The sequence below is a fragment of the Geotrypetes seraphini genome, chromosome 5, assembly GCF_902459505.1.
Source record: "Geotrypetes seraphini chromosome 5, aGeoSer1.1, whole genome shotgun sequence".
Lineage (NCBI taxonomy): Eukaryota > Metazoa > Chordata > Amphibia > Gymnophiona > Dermophiidae > Geotrypetes > Geotrypetes seraphini.
The window spans coordinates 266,983,265-267,003,070 of NC_047088.1; the positions used below are offsets into that span (position 1 = coordinate 266,983,265).

Consider the following 19,806-nt stretch of genomic DNA (forward strand, 5'->3'; position numbering starts at 1 on the left):
CCATTTAAAAAAAAAGCAGTTCACAGCCTCGTCTCTCCCTCTTTTGCCATTCCTGGAATATGTATTCTCCTTTTACCAGGTGTTCAACATAGAGAAAGGCCAAAACTTAAAATGGGAAAGCCGAAACTGGCCCCATTCCTACATCAGTCACAACTTGAACGCCCTCCTTCCTCCACTCTCTTCACCCCCACCCAGACAATGGCTGTCGTGACCTCCAGTGGCAGCCTTGTGAGACTGCCATTGGGGTTTGTGGCAGCCATTTTGATGGCAGAGATAGATACAGTACTCAATGCGGCTCACTTTATCCTTTAGCTTGAGCCAATCCTCAATAGTCACCTCAAGTATTACACCGTTAGTGATTACTCACAAATTCAAGCCACTACAGTTTTCTTAAGAACCTCCAGGCTCCTTGCAGTCATTGCCTTAAGCTTGACGTGCAGGTTCTAGATAAACTGTTCTTCAACTATCCAGTTGAATAATTTAATTTTAATAGATAATTTTTGATTTAAAGTGTAAAGTGCAGAATTAAATATCACTCATTTTATCTTGAAGGTTACTAGTACACTAAAACCTTGGTTTACGAGCATAATTCGTTCCAAAAACATGCTTGTAATCCACATCACACCGAGTTTTTTCAGCTTCAGCAGGAACAAGGCCGAATCTCTAATTCACTTCAAGCTGACAGTCGGTTAACTGAGTATCCTATGACTTTCATCCTGCCAGGGCACAATGTTTGTTTCAATTAGTGCAGAAAGTTACTTCTTTTCCCACTGTTTAATCCAAATTGGTAATCAAGAAAAGCAAGATTTCCCTTTAGATGCTAGGAAGACTGTTTAGAAATGCATGGGAAGGATTTGGGACATACCAATGGTCATTCTACACCAGTGGTCTCAAACTCACTGCCCGGGAGCCACATGCGGCCTGCCAGGTACTATTTTGAGGCCCTCGGTATGTTTATCGTAATCTCAAAAGTAAAATAAAACCGTTTTTTGATCATATGTCTCTTTAGCTATAAATGACAATATTATTATTAAGACTTAGCCAAAAGAAAAGATTTATACACTATAAAGAGTTTTACCTCATGCAAAATTGTCATTTCTTTAATAAGACATGAACTATTTTTTCTGAGGTCCTCCAAGTACCTACAAATCCAAAATGTGGCCCTGCGAAGGCTTTGAGTTGGAGACTGCTGGTCTAGACCATTATTCTGCTTCCAACAATAGCCTAATAAGTTTAAAAAAAAGTGCTTCTAAATTTTTGCCAATCTTCAGCTAACTTTAGAGCCTAAGGGGCTTAGTATAGTTCCAAACAAGCTAATTTAGGACTGAGAAATATATGCCAGACCTGAATATAACTCCATCTAAATATGAGTTTGAAAAGGTGAGTAAATCAAAATCTCTCTTTGCAGCTCCTTGTGACTCTGGGTAAGTCCATTGCCCAAGGTACAAAAAACCCCCCAAAACCTTTCAATTGTGAGCCCACTAGGGACAGAGAGAATATAAGTAAAGCACTTTGGTTGAAGCGTAGAAAGGCAGTCTACCAAATGAATTGCTCTTCTCCTTTCTCTCAGCAGGGGGTGCTAGCAGACTTTGCTCCCTCAACAGCTCCCCAGATTCCAGACCTCGTACGTCGGTGTGTAAGCGAGATCGAACTACGAGGGCTGAAGGAGGTAGGAAATGTCTTATAGCCAAATGATTAGACATCCATTCCAACACACTCTAGTGTTATACAAAGTAATTACTGTAATAAGGTTAGTGTATTAGCAGTGACATGTAAATGGCTATCAAGGGAAATCTAATATCCAGTTTCATGTGATCTATCTGGCTTCCTCTATAGCTTTGGTCTTGCTGCACTTTTCAGATGCTTTCGACCTTGTTGACCTGAATTTTTCAGGGTTCTTGTTAACACATATGAATCAATCTTTGCTTTCTAGGGATGATGAAGGGTGTGAGCTCCTCTTGGTACCCTGGAGGTATCCTACTTCCTGATAAGAATAGCCATACTAGATCACACCAATGGCCCATCTAGTCCAGTATCCTGTTTCCACTGTGGCCAATCCAGGTCAAAAATACCTGGTAGCAACATTCCATGCTACCAATTACAGGGGAAGCGGTGGAGAGTGTGGCATAGTGGTTAAAGCTACAGCCTCAGCACCCTGAGGTTATGGGTTCAAACCCACACTGCCTTGTGACCTTGGGCAAGTCACTTAATCCCCCCATTGCCCCAGGTACATTAGATAGATTGTGAACCCATTGGGACAGACAGGGAAAATGCTTGAGTACCTGAATAAATTCATGTAAACCGTTCTAAGCTTCCCTGGGAGGAAAGTATACAAAATTGGATAAATAAATAAATATCTGTCTCAATAGGAGACTATGGACTTTTCCTCCAGGAACTTGTCCAAACCCGTTGTTACCACATCGTCTGGCAACAAGTTCCAGAGCTTAACTACTTTTTGAGAATTGTATAGAGGAAGAGTGTGAGATGTGGTGCATTTTGCTTTCAGCAAAGGTGTCTAATAAATAAATTGAATGACCTCGGGATGGGCCCTAAAGTGACAGGCTGGGTCAAGAAGTGGTTGAGTGGAAGGTCAATGGAGATCGCTCTGACGAAAGGAATGTTACCTCAAGTCTTGGTTCTTCAGCCTGTTCTTTTTGTACATTTCTGTCAGGTAAGATTTGCCTCTTGGCGGAAGACAGCACTGATGGTGTGGAAAACATGAGGAAGATCTTAGTGAAGCTTGAGGAATGGCCTGAAATGTGGCAGCTAAGATTTAATACTAAGAAATACAAGGCTGCAGATACCTGAGGGAACAGTACAGTTAGGGGGTGGAAAACTTATGTGCACGACAGAGCGAGACTTGGGTGTGATTGTAAGTGGTGATCTAAAGGAGGCCAAACAGGTTGAAAAGGTGACAGCGAAAGCTAAAAGGATGCTAGGGTGCTTAGGAAGAGGTATGGACAGTAGGAAAAAGGAGGTATCGATGCCTCTGTATAAGACTCTGGTAAGTCCTCATTTAGAATATTGTGTACAATTCTGGAGGCCGCATCTTCAAAAAGATATAAAAAGGATGGAGTCGGTCTAGAGGAAGGCTACTAAAATGGTGTGTGGTCTTCGTGATAAGGCATATGGGGACAGACTTAAAGATCTCAATCTGTATAGTTTGGAGGAAAGGCGGGAGAGGGGAGATATGATAGAGATGTTTAAATACCTATGTGGCACAAATGCACATAAGGCAAGTCTCTTTCAACTGAAACTCCAGACTGAGAGGGCATATAATAGGGTCAATTAAGATGTGATAGGCTCAGGAGTAATCTAAGGAAATGCTTTTTTACAGAAAGGATGGTAGATGCATGGAATAGTCTCCTGGTAGAGGTGGTGGAGACAAAGACTGTGTCTGAATTCAAGAAAGCGTGGAACAGGCTCCGGGATCTTTTGAGAGGAGGAGATAGTGGATCCTGAGGATGGGCAGACTGGATGGGCCATTTGGCCTTTATCTGTGCGATTTTCAATTAAGAGGAAGATCTGGAATGAGGGCGGATAGGATGACAGTGAAAGGGGGTAGATTCAGAAGTAACCTTGGAAAATATTTTTTCCATAGAGAGGGTGGTGAATGCTTGTAACGGCCTCCTAGTGGAGGTGGTGGCGACAGTGTATCTGAATTCAAGACTGCTTGGCCAAGGTGGGGCAATTCTACAAGTGGATGCTTCCATTTAAACACCTCATAGATGCCGATGATGTCCAGGTTCTGCTACAGAATACAAATCTAGGCCGGGATCGTTGCCCCGAGTTACGCCAGCCATAAACTGGGTATAAGCATAGGGGCCTAAATCTAGCAGGGATGTAACTTTGGGCAGAGTGTGAGCTGGGGAGTATCTGGCTCCCCTTGGAAATCTGTACTAGCTAAGTTTAGGTTTCTGTCTGCAGAATAACTCTGAGCTGCCCTGATGCACAAGTTTTAAGTGCTAATATGGTGAACATTTCCACACAAGATACTCCTAAATGTGGCTGCTCTCATACAATTGCTATTTTGATGCTTAAAGCCCATAAAAGTCTTCAGTGCTAGATGACTGAAAATCTTCTTAAAAGGTCTCCCAGAATCCCTTCACCTAATAGAGAAATCCTGCACAACTTCCTTTGCTGACTCTTGAATTTCACTTTGTTTTCTAGTCTTTTCTCTGCAGCTGACCTCTGCTCACTAATGTACCATACAAGCCTTCTCTCTTATAACATAAGAACATAAGCATTGCCTCTGCCGGGTCAGACCAGGGGTCCATCATGCCTGGCAGTCCGCTCCCGCGGCGGCCCTCCAGGTCCATGACCTGAAAGTGTTCCCTACCTAACCTAAAATGTCCATACTCTATTCGCTCAATGTCCTGTAAGGTAAACCTCTATCTGTACCCTGTTATCCCCTTCGCTTCCAGGAAGTCATCCAGTCCCTTTTTGAACCCCAGAATTGTACTCTGTCTTATCACCTCTCCGGGAAGCGCGTTCCAGGTGTCCACCACTCTCTGAGTGAAGAAGAACCTCCTTGCATTCGTTATGAATCTGTCTCCTCTCAGTTTTTCTGAATGACCTCTTGTTTTAGTTGTCCCTGCTAGTCTAAAGAATCTGTCCCTCTCCACCTTCTCTATGCCTTTCATGATTTTATAAGTCTGTATCGTGTCCCCTCTCAGTCTCCGCTTTTCCAAATTGGATCAGACCAAGGGTCTTTCAAGCCCAGAATCCTATTTTCTCAACAGTACCAATGCAGGTACACAAAATCTGGAAGGATCCCACAAGGTAGATTCTCTACTGCTTATTCCAGGAAAAGTAATATATTTCTTTAAGTCCACCTTAATAATAGTTCATGGACTTTTCCTCTGGGAATTTGTCCATACTCTTTAAATTCAGCTGCGTAACGTATCCTCCATTAAAAACAAAAAAATAAATATCCAACCGTTAGCTATAATTATCAAAATCATGCTGCATCTTGTAGCACATAAAACTAGCTAAAATTTCTTAGGATTTAGCAAAATCTTTAAGCTGGTTACCGAACCATGACCTTTGGATGCGTGCCCTTATCTGTTAGAAACAGCTTCTGTGCAAATTATAACTTGGCTTACTGAAGGCTCCTTTTACAAAGCCATGGTATTGAGTCCCGGCACCATATGAATTGAACGGGCTGTGTCTCATTTGCCGCTTGGGAATCGCTACCATAGCTTTGTAAAAGGGGTGCTGAAGTTCTGAATTCATCCTTACAAAACTTAGCTAATATAGCTAACTTAGCTAGTTATTAACCACCTTTGTTCTGCCCCCACTTTGGGCATTTACTCAGTTTCTTATACAAGAGCAACTTTAAGTGTTTAAATGTATGAGTAAGGTGTGCTCTGTGGACTTAATTCCCCAGAGGGCCTTGTTTCTCTCAGAGAGCTAGGCTACATTCACAGAGCTGAAGTCCCACCCTTCTTCTCTAGTGTGTGAGAGAACTGTTGCCATATTTGAGACTGCATGGCTATAAGAGATCCTGAGTGTAGCATTATTCTCCCACCAGGTTTTTCAGCCTTTGTTTTTAACAATCTAACACAGCTTAGTTTTTGATCTAAGTCTGGAGAACAGTGTTATTTCCACAAGGTGTGGACACACTCCCAGCTTGAATAGGAAAGCTGGTAGAGTGAGAAGATTCTGTGACGAGTTGACTAACTAGTGAAATAATTAAATTTGCTGATTACACAAAGTTATTCAAATTTGTTAAATCTCAACAGCATTGTGAAAAATTTCACGAGGACCTTGAGACTGGATGCCAAAATGACAGATGACGGTTTAATGTGAGCAAATGCAAAGTGATGCATGTGGGAAAGAGGAACCTGAACTATAGCTAGGTGATGCTGAATTCTATGTTAGGAGTCACAGTTCAGGGAAAAGATCTAAGTATCATTATTGAGGATACGTTGAAACCCTCAGCTCAATATGTGGCGGCAGCTAAGAAAGCAAATTGAACATTAGGAATTATCAGGAAAGGAATGGAAAACAAAGATTAAAATGTTATAATGCTCTTTCTTGTATTGCTCTATGATACAACCACACCTTGAATACTGTGTGTAGTTCTGGTCGCTGTATCTAAAAAAAAAATAAAAGAGCAGAATTAGAAAAGGTACATGGAAAGGAGACGGAAATGATAAAAAGGATGAGGAAAGGCTAAAGTGGCTAGGTCTCTTTAGCTTGGCTTGGGGGGGGGGGGGAATATGGTAGAGGTCTATAAAATAATGAGTAGAGTGGAAAGGGTAGATGTGAATCACTTGCTCATTCTTTCCAAAATGACTAGGACTAGGAGGCATGTAATGAAGCTATTAAATAATAGATTTAAAACAAACCAGCAAAGATATATTTCTTCACACAACATGTAATTTTAAACTCTGGAATTCATTGTTGGAGAGTGTGGTGAAATTAGTTAGTGTAGCAGGGTTTAAAAAAGGTTTGGATAATTTCCCGAAAGTGAAGTCCATATGCCATTATTGAGATGGCTTGAGGAAATCCACTGCTTATTCCTAGGCTAAGCAGCATAAAATCTGTTTTACTACTTGGGACCTGGGTTGGCCACTGTTGGAAACAGGATTCTGGGCTTGATGGACCTTTGGTCTATCACTGTATAACAATGCTTATGTTTGTGTCCATTGACCGATGCAGCTTAAGTATGGACCCCTGTGGTACCCCACAGTTCAATGCCTAAGGTAATGATGTGCTATTGCTGAAGAGAAAGGATTGTTGTCTGACTGACAAATAGGATTTGAACCATGTAAATATTGTGCCATTGGTACCTGTTTCTGCCAGTCTTGTAAGCATATTCGGATCCACCGTGTCAAAAGCTGCTGAGAAATCCGGCAACACTAGTATCGAGGCAGATCCTTGTCCTGTTTTCTGCACAGATTATGAAGAATAAACATAAAACCAGGTCTCAAGCCAGATTGACATCTTTCTTGAGACTCACAGCATCGATTCCTGCCTGCCGCCTGCCACAAACCCGGAAGCCTCGCTGTAGCAGAGAGGGTTCTGTGTTGGCAGTAGGCAGCATGTGGAGATTCTGAATGACTCTGCGTTGCGCAGTTTCACTGAATTCCGCCAGGAGTAACATGTATTTTTTTGGTAAATGCATCTATATTTTATTGACTTTTAAGAAAAGCACTACATTAAAAACAGTATTAATACAATATAAACATGAAAAAACTAAAATTGTAATTTACAAAAATTAGGCCTTGGGTGGCGCAGCACTGCTAACATGCAATCCAATATAGTATCCGCATTTAATCATTAAATTTAAACAAACAATCCAATATTTTCTTAAATTCTCTCAAACTGCCACTCTTAACTGCATATATTTTCTCGTATGTACTATACAAGAATAACTACTCCATCAAATATTAAAATCCAGTTTGGAGAAATCTTTCCAATTAGATATCATTTTAATTGTTATTAGATTTTTCAATAGTTGCACTTTATAAGTGTTTAATTCAAACTTTAGACCGAACCCCCCTAACAATTATTGGATAAGTTAATGGTTCCGATACGAAGAGCAAAGTTGAAATAGTTGACCAAACTTTTCTCCATATGGACATTTAAATAGCATATGCTCCATAGTTCCAATGGCCTCCTTACAAGTCCAGCAAAATTTTCTTTGAGTCATCTATTTTTGACAATTTTAATGGGGTCCACAAAGCCTTATGTAATATAAAAGAAGACTGCATTAAACTTGCTGAATAAAGTGAGGTCGTAATTAATATCCATACTGCTTTCCATTGAGCTTCATCCAATCTTTTGTCTAGGTCAAACTCCCAATTTCTCTGCATCCCCTTTGGCTGTTTGCATAAGTTAAGTTTCAATCGCTTGTACCATTGGGAAGCTGCTCGTTTACAATTTGATAAAGAAGAACAGAGTGATCCGCAATCCGGTTGCACGTCCTGTATCTTAATCTGGGAATGCACGGACTTAATACAATGGAAGAGTTGAAGCCACCTCTAATGCTGCTGCTTAGGCAAGCCTTATTTTTCTATTAGAAGAGAGAATGGTAACCAATCCTGTTGATATAGGGCTCCTTTTACAAAGGTGCACTAGCGTTTTTAGCGCGCGCTATAGTGCGTGCTAACAAAAAAAACTACTGCCTGCTCAAGAGGAGGCAGTAGCGGCTAGCGCGTGGGGAATTTAAGCACGCGCTATTCCTTGCATTAAGGCCCTAACGCACCTTTGTAAAAGGAGTCCATAGTGTCCCAGCTCTTTTCCAATCAACAGTTGGACATTGAATTATTCTATATTGGAGCCCAGAATGTTTCATTCCATTTGAAATTGACAGGTTTTTTTCCAATTCTTGAAATGCTGTTTTAGTAGCTTCGATCACCAAATTCCTTCTCGGATCACACTTGTTAGTAGTAAATAGTATCATCCATAAGGCCGCGTCAAACATTGCTTCTTCAAATTTAATCCAGGCAGGCGATAATGATTGCGATTCTGAAAACAACCATTTGGAACTTTGTCCAAGTGATATTCATAAAAACTTGGAAAGTTAACACCTCCGTAATCTTTATCACACTTAAGCTTTTTTAAACCTAGGACAAAACCAATCAATCAAATTACCATGCCAGCATACCACCAGTTTATTAATATTTATAGGGCATCATTTGGTCTATACTCTCTTTTTAAATGTGCACTTATAAATTAGAGTTAGCGTGACTTTGACTATTCATTATAGACCTTGATATTTATATCAATCATATCTATATGTGCACAAGTACAAAATTCAATAATACATAAAACAAGTAATGTAATGTAATGTAATTTATTTCTTATATACCGCTACATCCGTTAGGTTCTAAGCGGTTTGAAGAAAATATACATTAAGATTAGAAATGAGAAGTAAGAAGGTACTTAAAAAATTCCCTTACTGTCCACTTAGTCGAGAAAACAATCATCCTTGCTTGAGTGTCAATTACAAAGTTAGCATGAATCCCTTTTTCCAGTTGCCTACACATTATATCCTCATATCATCTCTCAACAATCAAGACATGGTCCATGTTTTGAAAATGCTGCTTCTGGGCATCGTCTCAAATGCATGTTCTAGTTCCATTGTGCTCTGAAATGAAAGGATGGTGTCATATGACTTCTCCAATCTAAAATGAGTTATCAATTCAATCCAAAAATTGTTTATAATAATGAAATCCACTCAGTCTCAAAACCAACAAGAGCATTGGCATTTAGATGAAAACTCCAAAATTGTTCATGATAACTCAGAAGTCAACTGGGGACTCTGCCTCTCTCCCTTACTCAAGATTTTGAAGTGTAACTCTAGGGCAGGGGTCTTCAAATCGTCGGGTTTTCAGGATTTCCCCAATGAATATGCATGAGATCTATGTACATGCACTGCATTCAATGCATATTCATTAGGGAAATCCTGAAAACCCGACTGGATTGCGGCCCTCAAGGAGGGACTTTGAAGACCCCTGCTGTAGGGGTTCCTTTTACTAAGGTGCGTTGGGGCCTTAACACGCATGCTAGACCTTAATGCCAGCATTGAGCTGGCGTTATTCTAGGAGCGTACTGCGCAGTTTAGCACGCGGTAATTTCATGCGTGCGCTAAAAACGCTAGCGCACCTTAGGAAAAGGAGCCCTAGGTGTCTATAACAAGGGGCCAAATTAGCTCATACAATAGGATCACGACTACTTATTGTAGGCTATAATTGGATGACCTTGAAAAAAGCAATTTGGAATTCCCTCCCATTATAGATTAGAGCAGAACAAAATTTGGATAAACTGGAGTAGTTTAAAATGCTTTCTTTTTAAAGATGCCTACGATTGATTTATGTTTTGATCCTGTAACTAATCCCTACCTTTTCATATCCCATTGTTTTTATCCTTTTCCGTTTTCTTTCCCTGTTCTCCTCTTGTTTTCACTCCCTTTCCTAAATCACGCTTGTCTGTCATGTAAGGATTATGTTTATTATCTGTTCCCCTATCTATATTGAAACTATTTTTATTGTACAACGCTTTGAATGTTATGATAAACGTTCAATCAAATTTTAATAAACTATGACATGGCAACACACATATGGATCAGTCCAGCCAAAGCAGTGGTTCCCAACCCTGTCCTGGAGGACCACCAGGCCAGTTGGGTTTTGGGGATAGCCCTAATGAATATGCATGAGAGAGATTTGCATATAATGGAGGTGAAAGGCATGCAAATCTTCCCCATGCATATTCATTAGGGCCATCCCCAAAACCCGACTGGCCTGGTGGTCCTCCAGGACTGATCCAAAGCACCTGCTTCATGTGAACACTGTGGGCTATATTCTGGAAACGGCGCCATAAGTTAGGCAGCGTGGATACTCTACTGCCACCTAACTTAATCGCTTTCATCGGCACAGTAATTGAGCATAGAAAAAGTGCCTTCCCTGCTAGGCACCGGAATTGTGGCTAAGGTCAAAGTAAGCATTGGGTATGGCCAGAAATGACCTTAGGTGCCATTAGGCGTGATTGTCTAGCAAACTTAAGTGCCATTAATGTGCTCTTTTAAAACCCTGGCCTATGTTAACGGTGCCTAAGTTTGACATAAGCCATGAATCGGGTAACAGCGCCTACGTGTGATTGACATGCAGTTGGTGCCGTTTTTGGAGGCGCCATTTCCAGAATCTGGGCCTATGTGTTTTATCTTCACTGGTGGATCTATATTGTCTGCTCTATGCTAATCGGGAGCAGCTGTACATCAGTAAGCAGCTTTAGCAATCAATGAATAGCCTCAATCCAAAAAGCCTTTAGGCTGCTGTTTATATTCTTGTTGGGCAAATCTGCTGGATCAAACATGATCCCTGTGGACACTGCAGCTTTGGAACCTAAAGGATGGCTGAAATTTGCCTACAAATCAAATACATCTATTTATTTATTTTCATATAACGCAAATCTACAAATCTAAGTACACAGACTAGATATAACATTAAAACATTCTACTCTTCAAGACATGAAGTATTCAAATCCTGAAAAATGTCTAACATTTCTGTTTTAATTCATAAAAATGCCTGAGAAAACAGATGTGCTTTTAAAAGATTTTTCTAAATGAACTGAAGGACTCGAAGCTTTCTCGATTCCTTTGGGAGTTCCAAAACTGAGGTTCCACAACCAATCGAATATGCTTAAAATCTGGAATATCAAGTGGTGCCTGATTACTTGAACCTTAAGGGTTGCAGCCGGACAAAATGGTGGCGGTTCATAAAGAATCTTAAAAATCAGCATTAACATTTTAAAATGAATATACCATCTAGAGATAGAGATTTATTAGACAATCTTCTTGTCACGAGGAACAGACTAGCAGAACATTGTAAATGTGTTTTTACATAGTTACAGGCACTTACCTTACACATTGTTATCCTAGGGGTTTTTTTTTTCAGATTTGCGGTGATGTGTGATAGAAAAAAAGTTCGAGTCGGGGAGGGGGTGGGGAAGAGAGGCAGGGATCCCAGATAACTTTCTTTCTTTTTAATGATCATGAACTATTTTTTGGACTTTTCATCTAAATGTTGTTGGTCTTAATATTGGGACAGTGTGGAGTTCATGATTAAAAATGAATTTTTGAATTTAATTTACTAAATTTAGATTATTGGAGAAGCCATATGACACTTATTTCAAAACATACTTGGGACTAGAACACACCATTTGAGAAAATCTTGGTTGCATTGTGAAGCAGCACTTGGAAAAGGACTCGAGATACTAAAATAAGGGCCATCCGTTTCTTAACTGATTGAAATATACAAATGAGTGACTTGCTTTATGTATTATTCAATTTTGCAATTATAAAATGCATTTGTTTCTTCCAAATGGCAATTGACAGAACTCAATGGGGTACCTACCATACAGATGAGCAAGATTTTAAAAGGAACCCATAAGCTGCACCTCATTAAATTACCATTGTTGTAGCCCAGGGGTCTCAAAGTTCCTCATTGAGGGCCACAATTCAGTCGGGTTTTCAGGATTTCCCCAATGAATATGCATGAGATCTATCTGGATGCACTGCTTTCAATGCATATTCATTGGGGAAAACCTGACTGGATTGTGGCCCTCAAGGAGGGACTTTGAGATCCCTGTTGTAGCCTGTGTAGAATATGGATTCAGAAATTGGAGACCTGGCAAGGTGCTGGCCACTTAGGGCCTGTTTTATGAAGCCGCGCTAGCGGCTGTGTTGTGATAACAGCCCCGAAGCCCATAGAGATTTAAAGGGCTTCAGGGCCGTTGCTGCACGGCTTCGTAAAATAGGGGGTTAATCTAGGTTGATCTTCTTTGAACTCAAAAGGAATCTGCCTTAATTTTCCTCTCAAATATATTCAATCTTTTTGAAACTAGAGGTTAAAAAGCCTCTATCTGACCAAACTGTGTCCTCCCTTTGGGCACTCTGTTCTGTTTCCAGGAACATTTCTAACTTTATTAATGGCTACAACTGTGTGTTTTTGTTTTAATCTGAATTCAAAGCCAACAAAGGTCGCTGGAGTTCCAAAATGGCAGTTGTTAACATGAGCAAGACTTGACACAATTTCTCCATGTTCTTGATCCATTTTAATTTCTTCAGGTGATTACAAAAAAGAAGCCCTGAGATAGGTAGAACTGAATTTAAAGGAACTTCAAGATAGGTGTTGTGTTTCAGCACTTCATTCAATCTTCCTAAGGTCTTCCTACAATTTTTCAGTCTGCATGTGTTTCAACAACTTTTTAATAGCTTCATGCCATCTGCAAATTTAAACGTCTCACTTGCCATTCGTTTCCATAGCCTTTAGAAATGTTAAATAGCACCAGTCCCAGTACAGATCCCTATGACACTCCACTATTCACCCTCCACCATTTAGAAAATGGCCACTTAACTTTACCCTCTATTTTTTGTCCAATGATCAGAACATTGCTTCCTATTCCATGACTCTTAACACTACGTTAACCGGCTCACCTTTATCCACATTTTGTTCATACATAGAAACATAGAAATAGACGGCAGATAAGGGCCCACGGCCCATCTAGTCTGCCCACCTTAATGTCCCTCCCCTACCTTTGCCCTGTGAATAGATCCCATGTGCCGATTCCATTTGGCCTTAAAATCAGGCACGCTGCTGGCCTCAATCACCTGTAGTGGAAGACTATTCCAGCGATCAACCACTCTTTCAGTGAAAAAGAATTTCCTGGTGTCACCTCGTAGTTTCCTGCCCCTGATTTTCAACGGATGCCCTCTTGTTGTCGTGGGACCCTTGAAAAAGAAGATATCTTCCTCCGCCTCGATGCGGCCCGTAAGATACTTGAACGTCTCGATCATGTCCCCCCTCTCTCTGCGCTCCTCGAGCAAGTATAGCTGTAATTTGTCAAGCCGTTTTTCGTATGGTAGATCCTTGAGTCCCGAGACCATCCGGGTGGCCATTCTTTGCACCGACTCCAGTCTCAGCACATCCTTGCGATAATGCGGCCTCCAGAATTGCACACAGTATTCCAGGTGGGGCCTCACCATGGATCTATACAATGGCATAATGACTTCCGCCTTACGACTGACGAAACCCCTTCGTATGCAGCCCATGATTTGTCTTGCCTTGGACGAAGCCTGCTCCACTTGATTGGCAGACTTCATGTCCTCACTGACGATTACCCCCAAGTCTCGTTCTGCTACCGTTTTTGCTAGGATCTCGCCATTAAGGGTATAAGACTTGCATGGATTCTGGCTGCCCAGGTGCATAACTTTGCATTTTTTGGCATTGAAGTTGAGTTGCCATGTCCTAGACCATCGCTCCAGTAGGAGTAGGTCGTGCATCATGTTGTCGGGCACTGAATCTTCGTCTGTTGTGCATTTGCCCACTACATTACTCAGTTTGGCGTCATCGGCGAATAATGTTATTTTACCTCGAAGCCCTTCTGCCAAGTCTCTTATAAAGATGTTGAATAGGATTGGGCCCAAGACTGAGCCCTGTGGTACTCCACTAATCACCTCCGTCATTTCGGAGGGGGTGCCGTTCACCACCACCCTTTGGAGCCTACCTTCAAGCCAGCTCCCAACCCATTTCGTCAATGTGTTACCTAATCCTATAGAACTCATCTTGCTCAGTAACCTGCGGTGTGGTACGCTATCGAATGCTTTGCTAAAGTCCAGGTACACGATGTCCAGGGACTCCCCTATATCCAGCTTCCCCGTTACCCAGTCAAAGAAGCTGATCAGGTTGGATTGGCAGGATCTCCCCTTAGTAAATCCATGTTGTCGGGGATCCCGTAGATTCTCCTCATCCAGGATCTTATCTAATTGGTGTTTGATTAGAGTTTCCATTAGTTTGCTCACTATCGATGTTAGACTCACTGGTCTGTAGTTTGCTGTCTCCATCTTTGAGCCTTTCTTGTGGAGTGGAATGACGTTAGCCGTCCTCCAGTCCAACGGGACGCTGCCTGTACTAAGGGAGAGGTTGAAGAGCGCGGACAGTGGCTCCGCCAAGACATCACTCAGCTCCCTAAGCACCCTGGGGTGCAGGTTGTCCGGCCCCATTGCTTTGTTAACCTTGAGCTTTGACAGCTCACCATAGACACTGCTGGGCGTAAACTCAAAGTTACTAAACGGGTCAACTGAGCCAACCCTTGTCTGTAGCTGAGGGCCGAGCCCTGGCGCTTCTCGGGTGAAGACTGAGCAGAAGTATTCATTTAATATTTGGGCTTTTTCCGAATCCTTTTCCACATAGTCTCCGTCTGGTTTCCTAAGACGTACAATCCCGCCTGAGTTTTTTCTTCTATCACTGATATACCTGAAGAAGGATTTATCTCCCTTCTGGATGTTCTTTGCCAGAGACTCCTCCATGTGGAATTTAGCCTCCCTGACTGCTGTTTTGACGGCTTTTGATTTGGCCAGGTAGTCTGCTCTAGAGTCCTGCTTCCCTGATTGTTTGTAAGAGATGAATGCTTTTTTCTTCTCCTTGATCAGGTCTGAGATCTCCACAGTAAACCACTGTGGCTTATTGTTCCTTCGCCGTTTACTTACTGATTTTACATAGCGGTTTGTTGCTTCTTGTATGGTTGCTTTCAAAGTCGACCACATGTCTTCCACGTTATCGGTTTCTTCTTGGCTTTGTAGCGCCTGGTGAACGAAGTCTCCCATTTCTTTGAAATTTGTGTCCTTGAATTTGAGGACTTTGGTTAGTGTAGTAGATTTAGTGAAACCTTTCCTGATATTGAACCATACCATGTTGTGGTCACTGGAGGCCAATGTGTCGCCCACCGAGACCTCTGTGACACTTTCTCCATTGGTAAGTATCAGGTCCAGTATTGCCTGATCCCTTGTCGGTTCCAACACCAGTTGCCTGAGGCTTGCTCCTTTCATAGAGTTTAATAGCCTCCTGCTGCTGCCGGAAGCAGAGGTAAGTGTAACCCAATCCACATCAGGCATGTTGAAGTCACCTAGCAATACTGTGTCCCCACGCAAAGTGATATTTTCTATATCTTCGATTATTTCCATATCCAGGTCATCCTGTTGTCTTGGGGGTCTGTAAATTACACCAAGATACAAGCATTTGTCCTTCCCTCTGGCCAAATTAACCCAAAGGGATTCCCCAGTATACTGGACATCTGAGATTCTCGTGACCTTAATGTCATCTTTAGTATATAATGCTACACCCCCTCCCTTCCTACCCTCTCTGTCCCGGCGAAGCAAGTTGTAACCCGGTATGACCATGTCCCACCCGTGGGAGTCTGTGAGCCAGGTTTCGGATATCGCCACCACATCCAGGTCGGCATTCCTTATTTCTGTTTCCAATTCCAGGATCTTGTTTCCTAAACTGTGTGCGTTGACGTACATAGCCCTCCATGTTATATTTTTGTTATGTCTCAGTGGGGATATTCCTGTTTGAGCTATTTGAACACTTTTAGCATTGTTTGTGTTATTTGTGCTTTCCTGAGGCTCAGAACCACAATGTGTACTCCCCATATACCCAGAACTACAGTGTGTACTCCCCCTAGACCCGGAATTACAATGTGACCCATAAATATGATGTGACCCTACTCCCGACTCAAAAGTGTGTGCACTCACCCCTGACCCAGAATTTTGGTGTCTACTTTCCTCAGCCTCATAAATGTATTGGCATTTTAGTTCACCTGGTATGTTGTTTGTGCCTGTACCCTCCCCCGACTTACCTAGTTTAAAGCCCTGTGGAGTAGGCGGGCTAGGCGGTGTGCAAGGACATTCTTCCCTCTTCTGGTTAGGTGTAGCCCGTCGTGTCCCTGTAGTCCTTGCAATGCTTCTCCATGGTGCAGAAACCCGAAGTTCATCTCCTTGCACCATACTCGCAGCCAGTCGTTCGCCCTTTGTATTCGATCCTCTCTGGCTCTGCCCTTGCCCCTCACTTGGAGAATCGAGGAGAAGACTACCTGCGCATCCATCCTCCTCAGCTTCTCCCCCAGGGCCCTGAAGTCTTCAGGTATGCTGTCCGGGCTGCTCCTTGCGGTGTCGTTGGTTCCGACGTGGATTAGAACCATGGGGAAGTGGTCTCGGGGCTTGATGAGTCTGTCAATGCAAGCAGTGACATCCCGGCCCCATACCTTCAAAGAAATGAAGGCAATGCAAATAGCTATCAAGAAGAATTCCCAGGCTCGACCAGTTTGAATTTGGCTCAGGCAAAAGAGTTTGGGCCCAGGCCAACCCAAGGCTGCACCCTTTCTTATTACCCTCCTCCTCCCCCCAGGTATATTCAGAGGTCCTTCCATTTCTCCTCATATGGCTTCTGGTGCAGATCCAAACAAAAAAGGGAACTTGTTTTGGTTCATCCTGATTCTTGGCTTAATCACCCTTGTGCAGTCCCAACACCAGTCTGACCTGCCTTCCTCTGGGTAATTCCTAGCCTTTTAGATATGACCCTCAGAATGAACAACAGTATTATGAATCATTTGTGGATCTGTATATAAGTATTATCACCCCCTTGCTTAGGCTTCTCTGCACTCTAATATACAATTGTTTTTCATTACCTTGAGATCTTTAGAGATTATCACCCAAAGGGTATGCAATCTGGATGGAACATCTTCCCAATCCTCCCCACCCCCCTCAGACATCTGTACTCGAACATTTGCAATTAATCTTGACAAAACATGGACATGTCATGAACTCTTTCAGAATAAAGTTTCATTCTGTCTACACCCTCAGATATATTGACTCCACATCATGTGGTCTGTAAAAAGGCAAACTTTTATAGCGGAAGAGTTAAATGCCTGCCTGCCACCTTGTGACCTAGGCTCAGGTCACTCATAAATCTCTCATGCAAGACAGTGGCAAAGCTTTGCTTAAATATAACTAAATCATATTTAGTGCACATCCTTGATCTGATTCTCTGATCATCCACCTGAAGAACTCTTCAGTATTTAGCATTTCTACTTTTCTTCTCTTGCCATACGTTGCTGCTTATTAACTTTGTCTTACAGTTCCACTTGCAGCCTTCTCCTTTTTAACATACCTTAAAAATCCTATGGATTTGAATTCATCTCGCGCATTTCTCAGTAGATCAAGGAGAGTTGCCTTCAGGTATAGTCGATATTTTAGCACCTTGCTTTCTTTTTGCCATCTTTTCTGCTATCGCCTTTGCATTTGGATTTCTTTCCTGTTAGAAATGTTCCTATCTTAAGTTCTTCCAGATATTCTTCCCTGTGGTGGTCTTTGAAATACTTAATAATTCTTAATACTACTAAATCAACACTGTGCTGGGTGTTTTTAGATCTAATGGACGCTAGAATTTAGCACCTGCATTGCTAGGAGGGCCCCTTCAATTAGTTGCGAGCTTCAAATATTTAGGAGTGCTTCTTGACTCAGCCTTAACCTTCAAAAATCAGGTAACAGCAGTAGTTAAAAGAGGCTTATATATTCTCAGATAATTACTTACACTCCATTAAAAAATATATTAAAGCATCTGCATTGCAAATTTTATTGCATAGATTATTGGTATTAAGACTAGATTATGCAAACGTGGTTTACTTGAGCTTAACCCATAACTTACAAAAAAGATTGCCAATACTTCAAAATGCTGGCATTAGGCTTCTAGGGAATGCCAGATTATATGATCATGTTATGCCTCTATATGAGATTTCAATGCCTACCCATTTGGTTTAGATGTAAATTTACAAGAGATTATGTACTTACCCTGGTAAGCTCTTTTCCAATAGATAGGTGAGACCAGGGGTGCCCAAAAGGCCAATCATGATCGACCAGTAGATCGTGAAGGCAACGCGAGTCAATTGCGGAGCCCATCCCAGGCTTTGTGATGGACTCGCGTTGCCTTCGTGTTCTCCCTGCTTCCCGACGCCGTAAACAGGACAGCAGAAGCCCCCAACATCAATTCTGGCTGGCCCGGAACTTCCTCTCCGATGTCAGAATTGACATCAGCGAGAAGGCTGGTGGGCCCAGTGCTTCTGCTGTCCTGTTTACGGCGTCAAGAAGCAGGGAGATCTAAGAACTCAGCGGCAGTGGCTGGGGGGAGGGGGGCAGGGAGAGAGGAAGAAAAAGATAGGGGGAGGGAATGAGGGCTGGAGGAGAGGAAGCATACAGGAGGCAGAAAGAAGGGAAGAAATATTGGATGCTCAGTCAGAAGGAAGTGCAACCAGAGACTCATGAAATCACCAGACAACAAAGGTAGGAAAAATGATTTTATTTTCAATTTAGTGATCAAAATGTGTCTGTTTTGAGAATTTATATCTGCTATCTATATTTTGCACTATGGCCCCCTTTTACTAAACCGCAATAGTGTTTTTTAGCGCAGGGAGCCTATGAGTGTCGAGAGCAGCACGGGGGATTTAGCTCCCTGTGCTAAAAACTGCTATCGTGGTTCAGAAAAAAGGGAGGGGGGTATATTTGTCTATTTTTGTATAGTTGTTACTGAGGTGACATTGCATAAAGTCATCTGCCTTGACCTCTTTAAAAAAACAAAACAAAAAAAACCCCGGAATACAAACATTTTCTCTGCAGTGTGCTTTTTTTTAAAAAAAATTTTATTGTTGGTAGATCATTTTGACTCAGCGCTTTTATCATTATTATTTAATATTTACATGGCCACAACTGGTCAGTTGTTTCAATCTTTAGGGGTCGAATACCGCATGTAGGCGGATGATATTATTTTTTCTTCCCAGTGTGTGTATGGGGCGATGGATTAGAAAAGTTACTGAGTAATTATATGAGTAAAATTACTGGATAGATGGAAAGGCAGGGTCTAAGATTGAATGTAGGAAAGACTGATGTGATGTTTATGGGGAAAACTGATCCGGTTAATTGGCCCAAAATGTTGAAAGTGATGGACGAGGTATTACTGGTGAGGACGTCTATGACAGTCCTTGGAGTAAAATTGGATCCAGGACTTACAATGGGTTATCAGGTGGTAAAGACAGTGCAAATATGTTTTGCACACATACATTTATTGTATCGTTTGAAACCAATGTTGATACCATCTGACTTCCGTGCTGCTGTACAAGCATTAATCTTGTCACGCCTCGACTACTGCAATGTCTTGTACCTGGGAATAACTAAGACCAGGTGTAGGGCTTTGCCGGTGGTACAGAATGCTGCAGCTAGAATGATAACCCGAACATCAAGATCTGAGCACATTACTCCATATCTCCGACAATTGCATTGGCTGCCAGTTGCATTCAGAATTCAATACAAAGCAATTATGATGTCACCAATTTTTATATGGTCCGATCTCTGAATTTTTTAAAGGCTTGATGTCGGAGTATCAACCATTAAGATTATTGCGCTCTGAAAGTTCAGCATTGCTGAAAACGAAGGCTAACCCTAAATATGTGGAAATGGATGCCATGACT

General features: G+C 41.9%; 1 protein-coding gene across 5 annotated transcripts in view; it reads left to right on the top strand.

The window, feature by feature from the left end:
• The window catches only part of LOC117360863 (rac GTPase-activating protein 1-like), a 116,493-nt gene that overhangs the window by 72,950 nt on the left and 23,737 nt on the right, over positions 1-19,806 (top strand). For 4 of the 5 annotated variants that reach the window (XM_033945388.1, XM_033945389.1, XM_033945385.1 and 1 more), the window contains one exon: positions 1,571-1,669. In XM_033945388.1, the coding sequence (XP_033801279.1) occupies positions 1,571-1,669 (99 nt within the window). The remainder of the gene's footprint in view (positions 1-1,570; positions 1,670-19,806) is intronic. The other variant, XM_033945387.1, reaches the window with a different exon arrangement.